Genomic DNA, 25,145 nt, shown 5'->3' with positions numbered 1-25,145 from the left:
CTTTTTTATGCAACACATGAATTAGGGCAGTTTCAAGTCATCAGGTATTTTCTCAGTTTGGAAGATATGTCCTATTAGTTAAATGGTCTCTTCTATAGTGTTAGGAACAGCTGATTTTTAGTAGTCCTGCAATTATACTATCTTCTCAGGATGCTATATTGTTTTTCAGTCTCTTAATTTGTTTAGTGATTTCAATTTCATCAGATTCTGTAGAGTTAGAGCTAGTATTAGCAGCTTGCTGTGATTGGAATTTATTTGCTGGTTCTAAACAGTTTAATCTATCTATATCCGGATCCCGCTCCAACTACTGCCGGATCTGGGTGCTGACGAGTCCTCTCCATTTGGCTCGGTCCTCCCACCACTTTTCTTCCTCCACTTGTAGCCAGGTCACACCTCTCCTTTCCACAGATATTCTCACTCCCATTTTCCACCTGTTCTTGGGCGCCCTCTAGGTCTTTTGACATCCATCTTTAGTTCTTCCATAATTTTGGGGAGTCTCTGCTCATGCATCCTCTTAACATGCCCATATCATCTTAATCTCTTTTTTCAATTTCTTCTCTCATATTTTCTTGTTTAACGTCCTTTCTAATCTCTACATACTTTACTCTGTCCATTCTTGCTTTCCCTTAACTGCTCTGAGAAATTTCGTTTCCCCTGCTTGCAGTCTGCTCCAGTTCCTGGACAGTTCAACAGTTTTTCAAAATAATTAGACAGTATTTCGCAATTTTCATGGTTGCTGAGAGCCCAACTGACATTTTCATTTTTAAAGCAAAGACTTTGAGGTCGGTGACTGGTTAGTCCTGATTTGAATGTTTTATAAAAGTTTCTTGTACTGTTCTTTTGGAAGTCTCTTTTGATTTCTAAAAGTTGGGCATTTTTGTAGTTTCTTTTAGCTTGTCAGATTAATTTGATGTTTCTTTTCATACAGTTAAAAAGATCGTGTACGTATTTTCAGTTTTGTTACTATTTCAATTTTTGAATGCCTCATGTCTACATTGAACTACTTTTTTTACAATCCATGTTGCACCAAGGGTGCTTTTATTCTTTTTGAAGCAGAATTAAATTCTGTGCTGTTTTCATGAACTTTTCTTTTAGGCTTTTTGTCAAGTTCACTTCTTAGAGTTGGAGTTTTAGCAGTGTCAAATTTTGGGATAACATTTTTTTTGTTTTGAAGAGTTTTTGAAGCTGAAGTTTTACTTTTATTTGTGTTAAATAATGGTATCCTAACTTGCGCACTTAAAATTTCTTTGTAGTTAGGGTATGAAACTGCTACACGATCAATTTGAAATTCTTCAATAAATGTACTGGATACTCATCAAGTTTTTTGTCTAGAAGGGGTCTTTTTAAAATGTGTTGACATGATTTTAAGGTTAAAATTTTTGCACATTTTAACAAGTCTTTGGCCATTCTGGTTTGTCCGTTTATGTGCAGGAAATCCACTCACCATTTTCTTATATTTTTTCTCTTTACCTAATTGAGCATAAAAATCACCCATTAATATTTTAACATGGTTTGAGAGAATTTTCGAGATGATGCTTTCTAATGTTTCCCAAGCTTCATTAACTTCTTCAGGTTTTTTATAGTTGTCCTCATTGACTCGCAGATGGGTATTAATTAAAATGTATGCTTTATTTGAGCACTTAAGAGAAAATGTTATTAATCTATTATTAATGGGTTTATCTCTGTTATTGAATTTAAAATCAACTCCCAAATGTAGTGTTTTGTTAAGTATTCTTTTATCAGTTTTATTTGAAAAAAGATGATAACTGCTGATATCTATGATGTTATTGTCTGTCACTCTTGTTTCTTGAAATGCCATAATTTGAATCTCCTGTTCTTTTAATGCAGCTCCCAATTTTTTTTGTTAAATTATTTCTGATAAAAGATTTTGGTGATCAGCTATATTGCTACTAATCATTATTCAGAAAAGTAATTCACACACACAAGCACAGACCCCTGCTCACACTCACGCCCACGCACACACACCAGTACAGCTGCATTGGACTGGATGAATAAATGCAGTTTGGCAAGTAGCCTGTGGTGACATGTTGTGTCGGGTGGGGTGGGTGAGGGGGAAAAAAGAGTGGGAGGGAAAGCTGAAGAAGGGTAGCTGATGGCTGGGAGAGAGGCCGCAAGTGTGTGAGCTAGGCAAGTTGGAAGGAGAAGAGGCAGCAGGTGCAGAGGATAACTGCCATTTCTCCTACATCAAAAAATTACTCCCATACAACCTGCTCAACCATGGGTGGTTTATCTGCTGTGACTAGAATTTCCTTATCTAAAGTATGCTGAAGGCCGCACAGACTGCCACTACTGTCCAAACCCAATCCGCAAACAGATTTCCCACACCATACCTTCATACCTGCCCCTAATCCTCTCATCACTCCAACGAAACTGCTGTAAAGGAGCACCCGCCTCATCACCCGACATCATCCTGGACTGGAGCAATTGAAAATGTCCATCGCCCAAGCTTTGACTTCCCACCACTGTGCTTGCAAATGCGGGACATACCAACCACGATCTTTCCTACCCCTCCTAAAGCGGTATTTCGTTGCCCGCCCAACCTAAAAATCCTGGTCCAGCTTTATGTCACTTCCGCTCCCAGCTCATTGCCACTGTGGTCGTATACCTATGAGGGCCCTGGTGCAAGACTTGCTCAATTCAGCCATTCAGCACAGCTACTCTAGGTCCATCACAGGCTTGTCCTATCCCATCAGAGGCAGGGCCACCTGTGAAAGCAAGTGTCTCATATACCAGCTCTGTTGCAATTTCTGTACTACATTTTATATAGGCATGGTTATCAACCAGCTGTCTGCCAGAATTAATGGCCATTACCAAATAGTGACTAAGAGAATAACTGCTCACGTTGCGGCAGAACATGCTGCTCAATTTCAATGACTGCTTCAGAACCCTTGCCATGTGGATCCTTCACCTGAGCACTAGTTCCCTATGCAACCCCTTCACATTGTCATTGTGCACTGCATCAATGCACTTCTAATCTTCGTAAGTTAAAAAAGAAAATGATATTGGGAAAGTTACTGGCTACACAGACCTACAGAACAACTTATATGCAATTTATCTCACCCAATATTTTCTTTCTGACAATCTTTGGGTAATCTTCATTGCAGCTGCCACCTTTATATTCCTTTCAACTTTATTTAACCTTTCTACTTTTCTGTTCAGTACAGAAAGGAGATTATTATTATAATAAAAACTCATAAGCAGAGACTGGAATTTCGGCAGAATGCCTTTTTAAATATATTACTCATCTTCAATTTGAATGTGAATACGTACAATTTACATCTTCATGATTTCTTTGCGACTAATATACAACAATTTTTTGTTGCATTTTTCATATAAATACCCAATTGCCAATACAAATGCTTTTTCTGCCTTTCTGATTATTAAACTTCCTGGCAGATTAAAACTGTGTGCCCGACCGAGACTCGATCTCGGGACCTTGCCTTTCGCGGGCAAGTGCTCTACCATCTGAGCTACTGAAGCACGACTCACGCCCGGTACTCACAGCTTTACTTCTGCCAGTACCTCATCTCCTACCTTCCAAACTTTACAGAAGCTCGGTCGGGCACACAGTTTTAATCTGCCAGGAAGTTTCATATCAGCGCACACTCCGCTGCAGAGTGAAAATCTCATTCTTTCTGATTATTATTTGTTCTTTTATTATTAAAAACAACATATCACCATAAAAAGAAGGTAAGGTTACATAAGGGTTTTGATAGTCACTAATGCTTACTTGGCTTCCTAATGGAACATACCTCCTTCAAAAGAAACAATGATTGCTGGAGTTGTTTCATTATTGTTTTAAATTTTCTTCTCTCTCTCTCTCTCTCTCTCTCTCTCTCTCTCTCTCAGTTTTTCATTGCAACATTGTTGTGTAAGGTGACTAGAGCAGCTACGAAGATGGGTGATGGTAGGATGTGCAGAAGCATGTGGAAGTGTACCACTTGACACTCAGCCAATAGTACGCCAGTGACATTCTTGCCTTCGATCTGTGCGGTTCGTGCTGTGTTCAGAAGTTCTAACTGTTTATTTCAGTCACTCATGTTCGATGCTGAGTGCCGACTGTCTTCATAGTGTTCATTATGAGTGATGGTAAGCAATAACACCAAGTGTTACACAAATAGGCAAGAGGAACAGTGTTCTGTGTGCCAATACTTTAAGAGACAATCTTCCACTGAATCAACACCGGCACCAGGTGTGGGTCACGCCGTTGCCAAATGCCGAGAGCAGACAGCTGAAGCCTGTGGTATTGGTTTGAGAACTGTTCAGAGACTATCCAATGAAGTTAAGACGTCTATTTAAGCCTGTGGTTCAGTTGTTTTCAAATCACCAGGGAAGCAGCTCAACCGCAAAAAAGAAGTGGGTGAGCTAGACGATTTTGCAAAAAAGATTTTGCGGTGCATAGTGTTCAGCATGTTCACTGAAGGCGAGTATCCAACAGCAGAGAAACTAATTTCGCGTATGAAAGAAGCTGAAAATTTTAACAGAAGCAAATGGACCATGTTGATGATACTGAAAGACATGAAGTTCAGGTATCAGAAAACAAACGATGGTAGGAAATTATTAATGGAACAAAGCGATATTGTAGCTGCAAGGACTGTGTTTTTGAGAACAATGCAGGAGATCAGAGAAGTTGGCACAGCTCAAATTTATTACTTAGATGAACCTTTTGTTACTCAGAACCATGCAAGGGCTATGTGCTGGAAAATGAGCGACGGGTACAGTGGATTAAAAGTTCCTCTTGGTAAGGGTAACAGAATTATAGTGCCTCATATCGGATCAGCAGATACTGGCTTTATTCCCCAGGGTAAGCTTATTTTTAAGGCATCTAAAGCTAAGAATTCTAAAGATTACCACTCTGAAATGACATATATCATCTTCAAAAGGTGATTTACCTAACAATTATTGCCACATATTCCTGTGTCTTCAGTTATAGTCATGGACAATGCGAGCAGCCACTCAGTACAAGTGAACAAAGCTCCAAATACGAACTCCAAAAATGCAGACATTACTGTATAGCTGTCATCTAACGGAATACCTCTTAACTTGTCGCATACCAGAGCGGAAATGCTGGTTCTTGTCGATCAACATAAGCCTGCATCAGAATTTATGAGATAAACAAAATTGCAAAGCAGTATTGACACCGTATTGTTAAATTACCCCATACCATTGCCATTACAACCCAATCAAGCTGGTATGGGCTCAGATGAAAGCATATATTGCAGAAAAGAACAATACATTCAAAATTGCAGATGATGAGAGAAATTGGCAGGGACATGGTTATGGAACCATTAGTCATAAATCTTGCCGAGTCTGATTCATCTACATAAGACAGCGAAGACGATGGAGTGGATTTCTTGCTGTGAAGTATGTAAGTACCAATTACTGCTACTTATGACTTTGTGTGACTGTGCCTGGAGAAGCATAAAAAATTAGTAGCAGCTCAAGTTTCATCTTTGACCTCATAACGATGCTATTTTTTTCATAAAACATTTTTCGTTCAATTTGTTTTCTTCATAAAACATATTTTGTTCGATTAAGAACATATATTGTAACGCCGTAGAAGGTTGCACAATGAAAGAAAATTAGCTTTTAGTAACACATTAAACGATTGTTTCTGATATCCTTATGGTCACAAATTATTAAAACTTGAAAATGCTCTAAATTTATTCTATCACTGTGGGTACCTAATGTAAGCAATGCAAAAATTCATTTGATTAATGAAACAAATCCTTGTTGTTCAAAAGATGGAACATTAAACACTGACAGTATTTAAAGAAAGAATGAAGCTACATCATGATTACTGACAAAATGGTGTGAGTATCGCCTTGAGATTGAATCTCTTCCATCTGTGTTTGCTTTACAAATAAAGTGTACTTTTGAAAGGGATCTGCTTTGAGCAAAACACAATTGTTTCTTTTTGCGCTATCAACCTGAGACGTTTCATTGAGGTTTCAGCATCATCGCTGGACTTTCATTTGCTTTCTGTTATACAATAAACAGCTGTTTTACTTTCAGAGTCTGTCGTCTTCAACCATATAGAACTTGATATACAGAAATTATTTATCTCAATATTTTATACGATTGGGAATGTTGTGATTAAGTTCAATATTAATTAATTTTATGTGGTAGATTGTGTGTGTGCGCGCGTAACAATTCTCATTACTAAGAATGCAGTTCTTAAAGTTCACTGCGGAACGATGTTTATACTAGCTCCCTGTCAGCTGTCTCAGTGCGTAAATTGACTGAAGGAAATTGGCAGCATCGCAACGTATCTTTCCTCTCTCTCTGTGCAGAACACGGCCCTCACCCGCCTTCGTAGCTGCTCTCCAATCTAGCAACACGTCGAAATTCAGTGTTCCTTTATGCAGTAAACTGCCAAGTTACATTAATACTTTCAGTTCTTAAGTTTTTTTCTGCTGATGGTTAATTACTTCAGTGCAAAATATGTGAGCAGTCAGTGAACTAAGAAAATTAATATTTCATTTCTCAACATATCAGTACAACCAAACACAAAAATGCACTGCAACTTCATGAAATTCAGTACGACAATTGATTACTTTTCACTTCAGACATTACACCTGCAGTGAAACGGAATGGGACAACTTCAAGAGTGATACTTCCAAAAATTCTGCAAATGAACTTCCTAACACACGGTCTTCACAGGGCATCTGCAGGGATAAGAAGCTTTTTTCAGGATGTCAACAAATTGATTTCCAGTATTAAGATGATCTTTGTTAAAGCCCCGTGAAGGATTCAGACGTTGCACCAGATATATTTCTGCTCCCTTAACCAATCATATTAAGACGGTCGACATGGAACTCAGCAGAGGTTTGCTACAATTCAATTTTTTTTTTTTTTGACGTAACTAAGGGGATCATCGCTCTGGAGGATGAAGCGTCTTCATTTATAGCAGCAAATAAACTCCTCGAACCTTCAGAAGCAAGAAATGACTTAACTTTCATTGCTGCAAGTTCCGTTTCCTGCCAGTTTCAAGATACAGAGCAGCCTTTGACAATGCCAGTGAAAATCGTTGATGTCACAGTGCAAACAATGGAGAGAGTGCCAGAGAAATGGGGTTTATTAGTGACAAAAAAGTGTAAAATGGTGTTATAAAAAAAATATTGATCTTGACAAACTTAGAAACATTTCAAAAATTCTATATGGTGACAATTCTATTGTAGTAGAAATATACTCTATAATAGTTCAATCTTTTAGTTTTGTTCCAAATGTTTTATTTGACAGTAGGCAGGACACGACTCTAGAAAATTTTAAAAAACCATTCGGTTATCATGCGCAACCAATAAGGCATTGTGATGTATAGACTTTCAAGAAACATTTTCACTTTCCATCGAGTACAGTTATCATTCTGTTTAAAACTGTTAAGTTACTTTAATAATTTAATATAACCACATAATGCTAACATAAATATGCCAATTGCGTGATTGTTTGAATAGTGCAATCTACTAAGTAAATAGACGAACTGAAAGGTTTTTCTGTATTTCCTTTCACTGTTTATTACTGCAATTGATAATGCCTGAACTTCAGCCTCTGCTCGTAAGTTAAGAGGATCTTTTACATTTCACTATTAATGCTGTCAAACAGAAGTATATGGATACTAAATTCTAAATCCAAATCCTAATCATTAAATTATCACTGATTAAATTTGGAATTCAACCCAAAACTACACACAAAAATGTTGCCTTATCAAATTTTAAAATAAATAATTTATCAGTATTACTAATAAAAAAACAAGCTGTAGAAAATTTTAAAAAAAAAAGAAAAGAAAAGAATATATGCTTCACCTGTCGACGAGCTGAGAGCAGACATTCCCCCAGCGATTTGTAAGGCGTCCAACTTCTCCTTCTAAGCGTTCAAGGTCAGAGTGAGGACCCCGATGATTAGGTCGTGACTTCTCTACAAGACGACGTGCATTTAGCACATCTTCACTCAGTTGATCAATTACCATCTGATGCTGGGCAACAGAGTTCTGTAGATTCAGCAAATCTTCATGAACCTAAGAATGTAACCGAAAAAAAATTCAAAATTTCTGTATAAAATTACAGAAAAGGAAGTGGCAAATATAATCAATTCAGGCACCATTCAATCAGATTGATGCAGTAGCAATCAACTTTGAGATAGTTATTTCAATCCCAGCAGCAAGGCATGTCTACCACTTGAACACCACTAACAACAGAAGAGGATACAGTGATGCACACTGATAACGACTAGTTAGTGCACAATGCATCAGTTTAAATTTCAAAGCTTAAGTTTCTGATAAAGTGAAGAAACAAAACATTGCTGACAGTAACAAGCACAGTTATTCACCCATTGACTGACTATCATGAGCTAGTTCTGACATGCATTTCTTCTTTTACACAGTAGAACACCAAGTTACCTCATGTATTTGTATCGCATCCCAGCCCTCATTTTTACAAATTAACTTTTCTATTTTTCATTACAGTTCCACATAGAAAGGTTACATGTTATTTGAATAAATATCTTCATTATTTCTGACAGAGGACACACACACACAAATGCTGAGTTGTGTAATATTTTTGGCTTGTGATAGTAACAATATTCAGTCCTCGATTAAAATAACCATCATAATTTGCCCACAACCATTCTGCAAAACAGCAACATGCTCACCAAACACACACATATCAAGCAAACCAGAATTAAAAGTTAATACCATACACAGGGTATATACACAGACAAAAGAAAAATTCACGGATTTTCCCCAGGTTTCCCAGTTAAATATACACTTTTTCCTGCGTGAAAATACAAATTTTTCCAGGTGAAAATACACACTTTCTTGGGCGAAAATACACTTTCTCCATTAACGGACAGTATGCTTTCCTCCGTATCTGTAAAACTTGTTAATCCTTTGAATAACAAAGATTTTATACACTGGCATAGAACTTCCCGGCACTTTAGGGAGTGAAACCCAGCAAAAAAGCACGTTCTGGAAAGATCTTTGGTGTGCAACAACACGTAACACTGCATATTTTCGTATTAAGAAACTATACAAATGAATTCCATCAAACTCAGCTCGTCAGTTCCAAAAGCTCTGAAATCGAGACTGCGATGTGCTTTCCAACAGCCAAGTATAGCTCATGTCCCATTATTTTGCCACAAAATGGCAGTAGATGATAGTACATATTCACAGCATAGGACACTTGATGTAGCCAGCCAATAGCAACATCACTGTTAAATAGCGTGAACACACAAATAGGAAAAGTTCATGGTTTATATTAATTTATATATAGTATACCTACAAGAAAAGCTAAGCTTTCAAAGACTATATATATATGTATATTTGTCTCTCTCTCTCTCTCTCTCTCTCTCTCTCTCTCTCTCTCTCTCTCTATATATATATATATAAAAAAATCAAAGATGAGGTGACTTACCGAACGAAAGCGCTGGCAGGTCGATAGACACACAAACAAACACAAACATACACACAAAATTCAAGCTTTCGCAACAAACTGTTGCCTCATCAGGAAAGAGGGAAGGAGAGGGGAAGACGAAAGGAAGTGGGTTTTAAGGGAGAGGGTAAGGAGTCATTCCAATCCCGGGAGCGGAAAGACTTACCTTAGGGGGAAAAAAGGACAGGTATACACTCGCACACACGCTCATATCCATCCACACATACAGACACAAGCAGACATATTTAAAGACAAAGAGTTTGGGCAGAGATGTCAGTCGAGGCAGAAGTGTAGAGGCAAAGAAGTTGTTGAAAGACAGGTGAGGTATGAGTGGCGGCAACTTGAAATTAGCGGAGATTGAGGCCTGGCGGATGACGAGAAGAGAGGATATACTGAAGGGCAAGTTCCCATCTCCGGAGTTCGGATAGGTTGGTGTTGGTGGGAAGTATCCAGATAACCCGGACGGTGTAACACTGTGCCAAGATGTGCTGGCTGTGCACCAAGGCATGTTTAGCCACAGGGTGATCCTCATTACCAACAAACACTGTCTGCCTGTGTCCATTCATGCGAATGGACAGTTTGTTGCTGGTCATTCCCACATAGAATGCATCACAGTGTAGGCAGGTCAGTTGGTAAATCACGTGGGTGCTTTCACACGTGGCTCTGCCTTTGATCGTGTACACCTTCCGGGTTACAGGACTGGAGTAGGTGGTGGTGGGAGGGTGCATGGGACAGGTTTTGCATCGGGGGCGGTTACAAGGATAGGAGCCAGAGGGTAGGGAAGGTGGTTTGGGGATTTCATAGGGATGAACTAACAGGTTACGAAGGTTAGGTGGACGGCGGAAAGACACTCTTGGCGGAGTGGGGAGGATTTCATGAAGGATGGATCTCATTTCAGGGCAGGATTTGAGGAAGTCGTATCCCTGCTGGAGAGCCACATTCAGAGTCTGGTCCAGTCCCGGAAAGTATCCTGTCACAAGTGGGGCACTTTTGTGGTTCTTCTGTGGGGGATTCTGGGTTTGAGGGGACGAGGAAGTGGCTCTGGTTATTTGCTTCTGTACCAGGTCGGGAGGGTAGTTGCGGGATGCAAAAGCTGTTTTCAGGTTGTGGGTGTACTGATTCAGGGATTCCGGACTGGAGCAGATTCGTTTGCCACGAAGACCTAGGCTGTAGGGAAGGGACCGTTTGATGTGGAATGGGTGGCAGCTGTCATAATGGAGGTACTGTTGCTTGTTGGTGGGTTTGATGTGGACGGACATGTGAAGTTGGCCATTGGACAGGTGGAGGTCAACGTCAAGGAAAGTGGCATGGGATTTGGAATAGGACCAGGTGAATCTGATGGAACCAAAGGAGTTGAGGTTGGAGAGGAAATTCTGGAGTTCTTCTTCACTGTGAGTCCAGATCATAAAGATGTCATCATGTCATCAATAAATCTGTACCAAACTTTGGGTTGGCAGACTTGGGTAACCAAGAAGGCTTCCTCTAAGCGACCCATGAATAGGTTGGCATACGAGGGGGCCATCCTGGTACCCATGGCTGTTCCCTTTAATTGTTGGTATGTCTGGCCTTCAAAAGTGAAGAAGTTGTGGGTCAGGATGAAGCTGGCTAAGGTAATGAGGAAAGAGGTTTTAGGTAGGGTGGTAGGTGATCGGCGTGAAAGGAAATGCTCCATCGCAGCGAGGCCCTGGACGTGCGGAATATTTGTGTATAAGGACGTGGCATCAATGGTTACAAGGATGGTTTCCGGGGGTAACAGATTGGGTAAGGATTCCAGGCGTTCAAGAAAGTGGTTGGTGTCTTTGATGAAGGATGGGAGACTGCATGTAATGGGTTGAAGGTGTTGATCTACGTAGGCAGAGATACGTTCTGTGGGGGCTTGGTAACCAGCTACAATGGGGCGGCCGGGATGATTGGGTTTGTGGAGTTTAGGAAGAAGGTAGAAGGTAGGGGTGCGGGGTGTCGGTGGGGTCAGGAGGTTGATGGAGTCAGGTGAAAGGTTTTGCAGGGGGCCTAAGGTTCTGAGGATTCCTTGAAGCTCCGCCTGGACATCGGGAATGGGGTTACCTTGGCAAACTTTGTATGTGGTGTTGTCTGAAAGCTGACGCAGTCCCTCAGCCACATACTCCCGACGATCAAGTACCACGGTTGTGGAACCCTTGTCCGCCGGAAGAATGACGATGGATCGGTCAGCCTTCAGATCACGGATAGCCTGGGCTTCAGCAGTGGTGATGTTGGGTGTAGGATTAAGGTTTTTTAAGAAGGATTGAGATGCAAGGCTGGAAGTCAGAAATTCCTGGAAGGTTTGGAGAGGGTGATTTTGAGGAAGAGGAGGTGGGTCCCGCTGTGACGGAGGACGGAACTGTTCCAGGCAGGGTTCAATTTGGATGGTGTCTTGAGAAGTCGGATCATTAGGAGTAGGATTAGGATCATTTTTCTTCGTGGCAAAGTGATACTTCCAGCAGAGAGTACGGGTGTAGGACAGTAAATCTTTGACGAGGGCTGTTTGGTTGAATCTGGGAGTGGGGCTGAAGGTGAGGCCTTTGGATAGCACAGAGGTTTCAGATTGGGAGAGAGGTTTGGAGGAAAGGTTAACTACTGAATTAGGGTGTTGTGCTTCCAGATTGTGTTGATCGGAATTTTGAGGTTTTGGAGGGAGTGGAGCTGGAAGTGGGAGATTGAGTAGATGGGAGAGACTGGGTTTGTGTGCAATGAGAGGAGGTGGAGGTTTGCTGGAAAGGTTGTGAAGGGTGAGCGAGTTGCCTTTCCGGAGGTGGGAAACCAGGAGATTGGATAGTTTTTTGAGGTGGAGGGTGGCATGCTGTTCTAATTTACGGTTGGCCTGTAGGAGGATGCTCTGAACAGCCGGTGTGGATGTGGGAGAGGAAAGATTAAGGACTTTTATTAAGGCTAGGAGTTGACGGGTGTGTTCATTGGCTGAGTTGATGTGTAGGTGGAGGATTAGGTGGGTGAGGGCAATGGATTGTTCAGTTTGGAACTGGTATGGGGACTGATGGAAGGAAGGGTTGCAGCCAGAGATGGGAACTTTAAGTGTGAGGCCTTTGGGGGTGATGCCAAATGTCAGACAAGCCTGAGAAAATAGAATATGAGAGCGTAATCTGGCTAGGGCGAAGGCATGTTTGCGGAGGGAATGTAAATAAAACTTAATGGGGTCGTTGTGGGGGTGTTGTGAGGGTGGCATGGTATTAGAAGGTGGAAAGTGTAACATGAGGTGAAATGAAAATGAAAATAAAAATATATAGGGAGAGATAAAGGTGAACCGGAAAGTAACTGGAGATCTGGAATGAAAAAAGGCGAAAAGGTGTTGGTTACAGCTGGGCTATGTTGGACTTGGGTTGGTAGACAACGATGTGCATAAAGGTTAGGTGGTTGTGTTGCCGCCAAAGCACGTTAAAGGACGGAGAAATTCGGGAAAATTTCGAAAAAACTGCGTGTAGTATATTAAAAGGAGTGGTATTGTGGTGGCAGATTATGAAAATGAGGCTAACAATTGTCTGGCGAAGAAATAATGACGTTAAAACCTGTGGGAAGCGGCTAAAAATTTTAAGTAATGTGGGAAAAACGGAAATGGAAATAAAGCGAAAGTTATTAGAACTGGCCAAAATGGTTGTTTAAAAGGTGAAAGAAGCTGTTTGTGAACTAGAAACGGTGGATATTATAGCGGCGGTAGTGCTGAAAGTGGCAAAAAAATTTTTGGTTATGGTTTGGAAGTGGGTTACATATATATATAGGCGGGATAAAATAGTATAGCGGATTACGGTGAAAAGGAGAAGGTGAATACAAAGTGAAACTACTGGAAAAACAGAAAGAGGAAAATAAGACGACAGAAAAGATTTCGAAATGCAACAGTGACAATAACAAACGTAATAGTTGGATTCAAATTAATGATATCAATATAATAGAAGGAAACATTCCACGTGGGAAAAATTATATATAAAATCAAAGATGAGGTGACTTACCGAACGAAAGCGCTGGCAGGTCGATAGACACACAAACAAACACAAACATACACACAAAATTCAAGCTTTCGCAACAAACTGTTGCCTCATCAGGAAAGAGGGAAGGAGAGGGGAAGACGAAAGGAAGTGGGTTTTAAGGGAGAGGGTAAGGAGTCATTCCAATCCCGGGAGCGGAAAGACTTACCTTAGGGGGAAAAAAGGACAGGTATACACTCGCACACACGCACATATCCATCCACACATACAGACACAAGCAGACATATTTAAAGACAAAGAGTTTGGGCAGAGATGTCAGTCGAGGCAGAAGTGTAGAGGCAAAGAAGTTGTTGAAAGACAGGTGAGGTACGAGTGGCGGCAACTTGAAATTAGCGGAGATTGAGGCCTGGCGGATGACGAGAAGAGAGGATATACTGAAGGGCAAGTTCCCATCTCCGGAGTTCGGATAGGTTGGTGTTGGTGGGAAGTATCCAGATAACCCGGACGGTGTAACACTGTGCCAAGATGTGCTGGCTGTGCACCAAGGCATGTTTAGCCACAGGGTGATCCTCATTACCAACAAACACTGTCTGCCTGTGTCCATTCATGCGAATGGACAGTTTGTTGCTGGTCATTCCCACATAGAATGCATCACAGTGTAGGCAGGTCAGTTGGTAAATCACGTGGGTGCTTTCACACGTGGCTCTGCCTTTGATCGTGTACACCTTCCGGGTTACAGGACTGGAGTAGGTGGTGGTGGGAGGGTGCACTTTTGAAGGCCAGACATACCAACAATTAAAGGGAACAGCCATGGGTACCAGGATGGCCCCCTCGTATGCCAACCTATTCATGGGTCGCTTAGAGGAAGCCTTCTTGGTTACCCAAGTCTCTACGTAGATCAACACCTTCAACCCATTACATGCAGTCTCCCATCCTTCATCAAAGACACCAACCACTTTCTTGAACGCCTGGAATCCTTACCCAATCTGTTACCCCCGGAAACCATCCTTGTAACCATTGATGCCACGTCCTTATACACAAATATTCCGCACGTCCAGGGCCTCGCTGCGATGGAGCATTTCCTTTCACGCCGATCACCTACCACCCTACCTAAAACCTCTTTCCTCATTACCTAGCCAGCTTCATCCTGACCCACAACTTCTTCACTTTTGAAGGCCAGACATACCAACAATTAAAGGGAACAGCCATGGGTACCAGGATGGCCCCCTCGTATGCCAACCTATTCATGGGTCGCTTAGAGGAAGCCTTCTTGGTTACCCAAGTCTGCCAACCCAAAGTTTGGTACAGATTTATTGATGACATGATGACATCTTTATGATCTGGACTCACAGTGAAGAAGAACTCCAGAATTTCCTCTCCAACCTCAACTCCTTTGGTTCCATCAGATTCACCTGGTCCTATTCCAAATCCCATGCCACTTTCCTTGACGTTGACCTCCACCTGTCCAATGGCCAACTTCACACGTCCGTCCACATCAAACCCACCAACAAGCAACAGTACCGCCATTATGACAGCTGCCACCCATTCCACATCAAACGGTCCCTTCCCTACAGCCTAGGTCTTCGTGGCAAACGAATCTGCTCCAGTCCGGAATCCCTGAGTCAGTACACCCACAACCCGAAAACAGCTTTCGCATCCCGCAACTACCCTCCCGACCTGGTACAGAAGCAAATAACCAGAGCCACTTCCTCGTCCCCTCAAACCCAGAATCCCCCACAGAAGAACCACAAAAGTGCCCCACTTGTGACAGGATACTTTCCGGGACTGGACCAGACTCTGAATGTGGCTCTCCAGCAGGGATACGACTTCCTCAAATCCTGCCCTGAAATGAGATCCATCCTTCATGAAATCCTCCCCACTCCGCCAAGAGTGTCTTTCCGCCGTCCACCTAACCTTCGTAACCTGTTAGTTCATCCCTATGAAATCCCCAAACCACCTTCCCTACCCTCTGGCTCCTATCCTTGTAACCGCCCCCGATGCAAAACCTGTCCCATGCACCCTCCCACCACCACCTACTCCAGTCCTGTAACCCGGAAGGTGTACACGATCAAAGGCAGAGCCACGTGTGAAAGCACCCACGTGATTTACCAACTGACCTGCCTACACTGTGATGCATTCTATGTGGGAATGACCAGCAACAAACTGTCCATTCGCATGAATGGACACAGGCAGACAGTGTTTGTTGGTAATGAGGATCACCCTGTGGCTAAACATGCCTTGGTGCACAGCCAGCACATCTTGGCACAGTGTTACACCGTCCGGGTTATCTGGATACTTCCCACCAACACCAACCTATCCGAACTCCGGAGATGGGAACTTGCCCTTCAGTATATCCTCTCTTCTCGTCATCCGCCAGGCCTCAATCTCCGCTAATTTCAAGTTGCCGCCACTCATACCTCACCTGTCTTTCAACAACTTCTTTGCCTCTACACTTCTGCCTCGACTGACATCTCTGCCCAAACTCTTTGTCTTTAAATATGTCTGCTTGTGTCTGTATGTGTGGATGGATATGTGCGTGTGTGCGAGTGTATACCTGTCCTTTTTTCCCCCTAAGGTAAGTCTTTCCGCTCCCGGGATTGGAATGACTCCTTACCCTCTCCCTTAAAACCCACTTCCTTTCGTCTTCCCCTCTCCTTCCCTCTTTCCTGATGAGGCAACAGTTTGTTGCGAAAGCTTGAATTTTGTGTGTATGTTTGTGTTTGTTTGTGTGTCTATCGACCTGCCAGCGCTTTCGTTCGGTAAGTCACCTCATCTTTGATTTTATATATAATTTTTCCCACGTGGAATGTTTCCTTCTATTATATTGGTATATATATATACAATCTCGCAGTCTCGATTTCAGAGCTTTTGGAACTGACGAGCTGAGTTTGATGGAATTCATTTGTATAGTTTCTTAATACGAAAATATGCAGTGTACGTGTTCGTCTTTAAATATGTCTGCTTGTGGCTGTATGTGTGGATGGATATGTGCGTGTGTGCGAGTGTATACCTGTCCTTTTTTCCCCCAAAGGTAAGTCTTTCCGCCCCCGGGATTGGAATGACTCCTTACCCTCTCCCTTAAAACCCACTTCCTTTCGTCTTCCCCTCTCCTTCCCTCTTTCCTGATGAGGCAACAGTTTGTTGCGAAAGCTTGAATTTTGTGTGTATGTTTGTGTTTGTTTGTGTGTCTATCGACCTGCCAGCGCTTTCGTTCGGTAAGTCACCTCATCTACACACACCTTGGCATGAATGTCTGGTCTTCTAGCCCCAAAATTTTTCTGAGTGGCTGGCCCTCAAAGTATTCTGAATAGGGGTCAAACGCTCTCCAATTTAAAAAATTCATTGCACAGTCTCACAGTTAACATAATTCATCTTGCACAAAAGGAAATCTACTTTGAAAGTAACCTTTCTCAGACCAACAACTTGTTAGTAATAGATTTGTCTGAGCAGTTGCTAGAGAGCGCCAGAAGACAGGCGTTACTGCGCATCCACAGCTATGACGCCATAGCAAGCCTGCACTTGGTGTTTGCAATTCTCATACATGTTTCATCACATTTCTGTTTGGAATTTCATGTGTAGTGGGCCATCACATGACCATGTGCGGCAGTGTGGCATGTTATTCGGAGGGGGCATACAGAGTTATTGTACTCAGGGGTTTTACTAAGGGTATATAAGGAATGCAAAATCAGAAAGCAGCCTTTGGTACAATATTTGTTTCAAACCTAGACTCTATAGCCCAAAGTACCCTAATATTTTGCTATGTGGTGCCTTTTACACACTTTTTTTTAATTTGTATTCTTTAATACTGTTATTTAGCATTTCCAGTCAAGTTTACATCCACACAGCACTGGAGAGGGGAGGGGAGGGGAGGAGGAGGAGGAGGAGGTTGCAGAAAGTTAGTAAGGAGGAGTACACATTTCTTGCAAAAATGAAAAGAAACAGTTGTTTGTATACAGCAGTACTAAGAATAACAGTAAGCTTTTTATAACTTTTTTAACTTTATAAAAATTAATAAAGTTACTTGTGAAACCCAGATACTTTATAACTGGCAGTTTATATTCTATTCCAGGAGTAAATATAAAGTCTCGTGGTGAGTTACAACGATAAAACACGGGTTATGCCAGTCTACAATTTACTGAAGAATGGCATTCTGTAAATTTAGGACGTAAACCACACAAATTAAGAAATAACATCAGGTCTAGAAGAGGAACCAGGCAGGTACTCAAACATGTCTTGCGATCGAAAAAGATTGTGTTTCACGAAAAGCAGATATGTAAAATGCTGCTAAGGTTTTTCAGTGAGGTTTCTGGGATGCCACTTTTTTCCATTGCAGTATTATCTCATGTTCTATTCTTTATTATGGCATAATGCCATGTGTGCCAGAAGATGAAAACGTACACTTAAAACTCAGTGAACAGTTGAAACTATGTAACTGTGAGGAACAAAACACTTCGTTTCAAATAAACTGACTGCCTGGGCGGAAAGATTAATAAAAGGCAAACTTCCTTAGCAAGCTGACAAAAATAAATTCATTATTTTGCAAAGTGATTAATGCTCACTTGCCAATAACGTGGAAATAATATAAAATCAGTAAACTGAAACTACATAATTATGTGCATGTATTTTAATTAATTTGATAGCTCACAGCCACAGATATCTGTTTTGTTTTCATCTGACGTGAGAGCTGTTAACTAAAACAGAAGAGCAAAATCACGAAACATAAATGCAGGCCACACGAAGACTACTCCTCACCACAATTACGATCACTCTGCGCATGCACAAATCTGGCAGCTTGGGAACGACAGTCAGTTTTCCGGACAGCTCTGCGCACGCATGCAAGCCCACTGGTATCTGCTCAAACAAACTAATTTAAACAGTTGTGATGCCATGCTCATCGAAAGCAGTCTGTTATTACAAAGCATTGCACATTTGACACATTTTGCTTTCGGCAGATGCTTGTGCACGGACTGTGTTTTGTCACTGCAAATGGTGCATTTTCTTTGCAAGTTAAATATTATACTGCTGTTCTACTCTCGTCTGTGTTTCATTGCTACAGTATTATTCTGTAGCAGTGGGATACAGTAAAATTGTCTGTCAGAGTATCAGTTCTTACCAAAGTAAGGAAAGTTTAACTGAAACATAATCAATGAAAAATTCTCCAGAATTCTACAAAGTTTCCGGATTTTCCCGTTTTCTCCCGAATGAAAAAATTCCCAGGTTTTTCCCAGATTTCCCATTTGTCCAGGGGTGTATACACCCTCCATACAGTATCAAAATGTACTTACGGCTCTTAATGCTTCGACATCTGAGGGAAGCTCTTTATAAGATGCAAGTTTAAGTTCGAATTCTGTTACTATGTTTGTAGCTTCTTCAAGTCCACTAAGAACTATTTCAATGCACTTCAGCCTGAAACAAAGATATATTATTTAATGTGGAAAGTTATAAGAACTAATTAAAGTAAGCAGAATAAAGTGCAGTTTATTCAAGGCTCAGCAAGATTACACAAAGTTTTCAAATTTCAGCATTCATTAACCTTTCAATATAGAGATGAGATGTGGCCCAGAGGTTGTTCCATTTTGAAATGCATTTGTCGAGTCGAGTCTGCTGTTCAGGTGTCTTACGTGAAATACTGCGGAATGTAGATTGCAGTTTCTCCACATCTGGACCAAGAGCCTTAAACACAAAAGAACAAATTAACCATTTATTTGCACACAATTCTTTAAACAGATACCAAAAATAAGACCTGTCAACAGATGAACTTTCAGTCCAGTCAGTTAACAAGTATCCTAAGGTGTGAAATTTAATCTTAACTTACTTGTAGCCGTGTCTCAAAATCTTTGTGTTCAATAACCAAATGCTCCAATGAGTCAACATCTCTGGGCAGAGGTGCTGCGGTACGCGCATTCAGTGTACGTTCTGCGTCATCAAGTGCTGCTGCAAGTGCTGAGGCACTATCATTGAAAGATCGACTTGTGCTTTTGCTGTCCTCTGCAACATGTTAATTAGCAATTTTATACAATGACATTTTCCTCAAGAACTTGGTTGCATATTTCAAAAGTGGTATACTCCAACAATTTCTCACAACTCCACCCAGTATAAACAATATTCATACTAAACAAATAGAAAATGAAGTTATCAGAATAACATAATGTTATTGGATTCACCATTATTTCTCAATTGCATACAACATAAAAAAAGGTGGTGGTGGTAGTGGTGGAGGGGGGGGGGGGGGATGGTGAGCTCTTGAAAAATACTGTAACTTACATAAACTGTAGGAAGAGAAACAGTTCTTCTTCACACAATATGGAAATACCTATAGCAGCACATATAATTTCATATGAAAGCATCTACTAGTAGTTCATAACAGTTACTTAAAATCGACTGTGAACTAAACAAAATTAACTGTGCTATAAATCTGCAAAATACATAAATTAAAAGTCCCCATGTGGCAGTTTCAGTCTGTAAGTTGAGGATAATCTCAAGAATCACTGTAGGTATTTTGAAACAGTTTTCACTAACACACAGACTGATTCTTGAGGAAGGCTTGTGTTTTAATACTAAGCCCAACAAGTCAACCAGTTGTAGATATTTAGTGCTACCCTTGCAAAGCCAGGGTGGGTCACTAATTACATACAAAAACTAGAAACTACAAACTAGTAATTGGCTTTTTTTTATAACCTAATGGAGTGTACATTAAGGCATAACACAATTTAGAATACAACAGCACACTATTTCATACAAATCGGAGACTCTGAATGCATGAGTAGAATGGATACACAAAGTAAACTGAACTCATTGCTGAATAACAGCAGTGGAGGAAAACCAACTGTGTGTCCATTAAGTGAACTAATATCAAAACAAATATGATCTCAGATAGAGCAGCTTGTTGTTTGTTTACAATACAAATGGACAGATAAAAAAATCCACTCACCAAGTGGCATTAGGAGAAAACACACACAGAAGTTATGGAAATTTGCAAACTTTTGGAGCCAGTGGCTCCTTCTTCTACCAAAAGGGTTGAAGGGGAAGGAAGAGGGATGAAGGGAAAGAACTGATGCGGCTTAGGAAATAGGGTGATTTATAGAGAAGTTGCCCAGAATCCCAGGTCAACTGCTCCGAATGAGATTTGAAAACCTGAAAGCTTGAAGGTGGAAAACAGGATCATAAACAAGACAAAGATTACTGGCAAAACATGGTGCAAGTGTTAATAAGAGTGGGAAGCTAAGGGCATTATACATTGCACGCTGACAGAGGCAAGATGGGGGTGGGAGGAAGGAAAAATATACGTCAGAAAATAAAATATACAGAAAACTAAAAGGGAGCAAAGACAAGGAATAGTTTCTGAAAAGAAATGTTGACACCAAAGAAATTAATGTAAATTTAGGTAAGTGGGTGGCAAGAATCAACAACATGTTGTAACAACAGTTCCCACTTACAGAGTCCTGGGAAACTGGTGCCATGTGGGAGAATCCGAATTGCACATGTGGTGAAACGGGTGTCAATGTCATGACTGTCAAGTTGTATAGCATGCTCTGCGACAGGATACTGTGTGTTGCCAGTGCACACTCACTGTCTGTGTCCAGTCATTCTAACTGATAACTTGGTAACAGTCATGCGAATGCAGAAGGTCGAACCGTGTTTACATAACAGCTGGTATGCAACGTGTGTCATTTCACAGGTGGCTCTCCCTTCAATAGTATATGTTCTGCCAGTAACAGGACTGGTGTAAGTGGCACAGCGAAGTCGTACACTGGGGACTATCAATGAGGCAGGAAGCATTGGGTAGGGAAATGGGTGCAGAAGAAGCATACAATCTTAACTGGATATCGCAGGATGGGGAGGGAGTTTAAAAGCTGTTCTAGGTGCAATGGGCAAAATCTCAAACAGAATGGCCCTCATTTCAGAGCACGGTTTTAGGAAGTCATAGCCTTGTTGAAGTAGAGAATCAATTCATTCCAGACTAGGACAGTACTGAATGACAAGAAGTGTGCTCTTAAGTTGTTAGTTTCTTTGAGGGATCAGCAGTACCAGGATTGGTTGTGACAGCCTTGGAAATCTGCTCTTGAACTAAGCTCAAGGAGAAATTCTGCCCAACCTAGCTCCCCCAATCTCTGCACTATCCCAGTCAGGCCTTATGCTCCTACTGCACCCATTTCCCTACCCTATGGATTCTGCCTGTGAATATTGTCTCTGATAAGACTTGCCATACGTACCCTCTTACCACCACCTAGACCAGCTGCACACCTAGCAAATTAAAGGCAGAGCCTTCTGTGAAATGATACGCCATGTGCCAGCTGTTATGTAAATACTGTTCAGCCTTCTACACAGGTATGACTAGCATTAATTTATCAGTTAGGATGAATGGGCACAGACTGGAGTGTGCATACTGGCAACACACAATATCCTGTTGCAGAGCATGCTCTGCAACATAACACTCATGACCTCATTGCCTGTTTCACCACATATGCCAACTGGATTCTCCCATGACACCAGTTTCTCAGAACTCCACAGGTGGGAACTGGTGTTATACCATGTACTTGGTTCTGGACACCCATCTGGCTTTAATTTACAATTATGTCTTAGGTCTCAGCATTTCTTTTCTTCTTTGCCCTATTTCAGTTTTCTAGTATTACATTTTCTCACAAGTCCCCCCCCCCCCCTTCCCCGCCACCAGCCTATCACATATAATGCACTTAGCTATCCGCTCTTATTAACCCTTGCACCATGTTTTGTCAGTAATCTGTTTTCTTTATTATATTATCCTCCACTTCCAAGCTCTCAGGTTTTCAGATTCATCCGGTGCAGTCCCCAAAAAAATCAGCCTTTCCTTCTAATCCAGTCCCATAAGTCTCCCATGATCTGGGGTTCTGGGCGACTTTTCCATTACCACCCCCCCCCCCCCCCCAGCCTCAACCACTCTTCCAGGAGGAGTAGTCATTGGCTCTGAAATCTTGCACATTTTCTGTTCAATTATATTTTCAAAAACTTATTATTTTTGTTATTTGCTTATAATTTAATGAAATTTGCCTGGTTTCAACATATCTCAACTTGTTTCTGTCCCAATACTCACCTGTACTATCTTGGGACAGTCTTCACAAGGTATGTTGAATCATGAAAAAAGTCAACTGAAAGAACTGTAATTAGCTTCACCCTACCCAGAGCACAAATTCTTCAAAAGCCTAGAACCTGTGACTCACTGGGTTTTAAGTTATAGTCTCTGAGTACAGGAGATATCAGTGTCCATATATTCTCCATATTTCACATGTTAGAATTAATGTCACGAGAATTAACTTTTGTTCCACGTACTTAATAGTTCTACAAGACAATAATCAAATTAATTTTATTACCTATATCACACGCATCTTCCTATCTCTTACATTTGACTACAGTAAATGGTGTACTATAAATATGCAGTTTCACATCTTACCCTCATCTCTAGCACGTCTCTCAAATTCATCAAAGAGTCTATTAACTTCTTCCATTTCTCTCTTGAGGCGTCGCAGCTGTGGATCAGCAGGGTCACCTTCCTGCAGTAGTTTGTCTGCATCTTCATTCAGAGCTTTACGAATAGCTGAACGTTGTTCTTGGCCCATTGCTAAGAACTGAAAAAAATGAGAAAATAGTAAAGGGAAACATACATCATTAACAGAACAGTTACAAACATTTATGAAGTGGACTGATCTTGAAAATTTTGTTAACAGTGATGGCTGGACCTGATAAATAATTATTTTGCTCTCTAGCTTTTATTCTTCTTCAGTAACCAAAGCGCCACTTTGGTGTGACATCTAACCGTACTTGTGACTACATCCTCCAGATGAGAAAATGACAGTCTTTCCTAAGTATGTACTTTCTTACATATTTTCCTTTGCTATATTGAAGACGTAGAAAAACATATTTCCAGCCAGCTGAAAAAATCTGAAATTCCTGTAAATTGTGTGCTATGTAAAAATTTGTATTCATATACAAATTTTGTGATATTTAAGATTTTCAAAATTACACAAGCTGTACTTTCTGAAATGCCTGTCACATTATATCCCATAAGCCAAGTCACGATCCAGTTGTTGCTTCTATACAATATTTTACATAAAAAACTTTTATCCAAACAGTTCACAACTTCATAAAATGTAATATACCAACAGCAGCACACAGCACAGGAGAAAGTTTAGTACAAAATACAATTCACTTTGATGTGTAGGAGGAAGAAGAGAGGTTGTGATGATGATGGTGGTGGCAGAGGTGTAAGTAGTAACACCCACACGAAATGTGGGGAAAGAAAGGTCACAGTACTAGAATATGAAGTGAACACAGTATTACACTTGTGTAGAGGACAGTCACATGAAAAAAGTGAATAAAAGGGAGATACGAATAATGGATGAGGAAACACAATGTTTAATAAAATTTGGATTGGGGTTGTACATAAGTGGTGGGGCAACAATCAGCAGTACGAAAGATGCTTTACAATGTAAGGTAGCTGTTATTTGAGACACGTGAACTGTATTAATCCAAAATTATTTAGTTTATTACAATATAGTCAATGTACACACTTCTCAAGTTAGCACTCTTGATAAATTAACTAAATATGTGGTCCAAATCAAAATGTTACAGAAAATCAAGGCTTTTAACAAACAATGACTAAAACGTCATTCGAAATAATATGTGGATAATGAGTTGAATTGAAAATCGCTCAAACATCTATCAAAAAGCAAATTATTGTATATTCCAATGTTTCTTTATTTTAAACAAACCTGTGCCAGATCCCAGCTTTTGACAACCTTGATTGTGGCAAAGATCATATTCTGCCGCATGCGAAGTTGCTTCTTTTGCCAAAGGGCAGTTGAACGATCAAACTGTCGCCGCAACCTATCGGCAGCATCAATTGCATCCTTATCTGGAGGAGGGATCAGGAAGCACACACCAGGTACAGTAGACTCTTGCCCTGAAGAGTTGCTCACTCGCCACTTGACTCTGCCAGAATTATCATGGAGGACACACTTCTCCCCTTTCTCAATAATAATCTGTGGACAACAGCATTCACAGTAAAAAATTTTAAGTGTTAAATTTACTGACAGTAAACGAAAAATATGAGTGTCATGTTATATCCAAATGACCTCATTAACATTTCTCATAGGAGGGAATGAGGTAAGAACCAGTGTATACACAAAAATATTTTAAAAGCTAGAGAAGCTTAATTTTTCTACTTTTGAGCTATAAATTGTGTCAGGTGGAGTGGGCAAGGGGAGAAAAGGTGTGTGGGGGGAATGGGATGGAGGGTTGGGGAAGGGTGGCCAACTCAAAGCTATAGTGCGGACACTATGTAATCAACAAAATCAGCAAGCAGAGAGAGAGAGAGAGAGAGAGAGAGAGAGAGAGAGAGAGAGAGAGAGAGAGAGAGAGAGATAGTACAATGCGGACAGTTTTAACGTGGCAAATTAGGTGGCAGATGTTCTGATGCGTAGTTGCATCAAATATCGCTAGAGGTTGGGCCTGAACTACGTCATTAACAGTACTCTGCTAACTTCAACAAGCAATTGTGCAATAGTCATCCACGAATATTTTGTAATGTGTGTTGCTCATTGTTTTCTTTCCTTCTTTTGAAATAAGTGAAGCAAATAATTCTAGTCCATCATGGACTTCCATTACAACTCTTACAACTCCAGAAGAGATCGGTTATCTCTGTGACAATGTGTTCTGCTGTAGGCTGCTGCCCAGCGAAATGGAGGTGGGGTTTGTTTCCCCGCACCACTCC

The 25,145-nt window shown here is 41.0% G+C and overlaps 1 protein-coding gene across 14 annotated transcripts in view; it reads right to left on the bottom strand.

Annotated features, from left to right (window-relative positions):
- The window catches only part of LOC126416114 (microtubule-actin cross-linking factor 1), a 1,003,027-nt gene that overhangs the window by 215,703 nt on the left and 762,179 nt on the right, over window positions 1–25,145 (bottom strand). For all 14 annotated transcript variants that reach the window (XM_050083628.1, XM_050083630.1, XM_050083635.1 and 11 more), the window contains exons 17-22: window positions 24,145–24,414; window positions 22,827–23,001; window positions 19,215–19,387; window positions 18,933–19,072; window positions 18,685–18,805; window positions 7,824–8,035 (exon numbers count right to left, since the gene is read on the bottom strand). In XM_050083628.1, coding sequence (XP_049939585.1) covers window positions 7,824–8,035; window positions 18,685–18,805; window positions 18,933–19,072; window positions 19,215–19,387; window positions 22,827–23,001; window positions 24,145–24,414 — 1,091 coding nt within the window. The remainder of the gene's footprint in view (window positions 1–7,823; window positions 8,036–18,684; window positions 18,806–18,932; window positions 19,073–19,214; window positions 19,388–22,826; window positions 23,002–24,144; window positions 24,415–25,145) is intronic.

This window comes from Schistocerca serialis, chromosome 8 (genome assembly GCF_023864345.2).
Source record: "Schistocerca serialis cubense isolate TAMUIC-IGC-003099 chromosome 8, iqSchSeri2.2, whole genome shotgun sequence".
In the NCBI taxonomy this organism is placed as follows: Eukaryota; Metazoa; Arthropoda; class Insecta; order Orthoptera; family Acrididae; genus Schistocerca; species Schistocerca serialis.
Note: the sequence above shows the minus strand (reverse complement) of the source record. Positions and strands in the feature narration are given on the sequence as shown.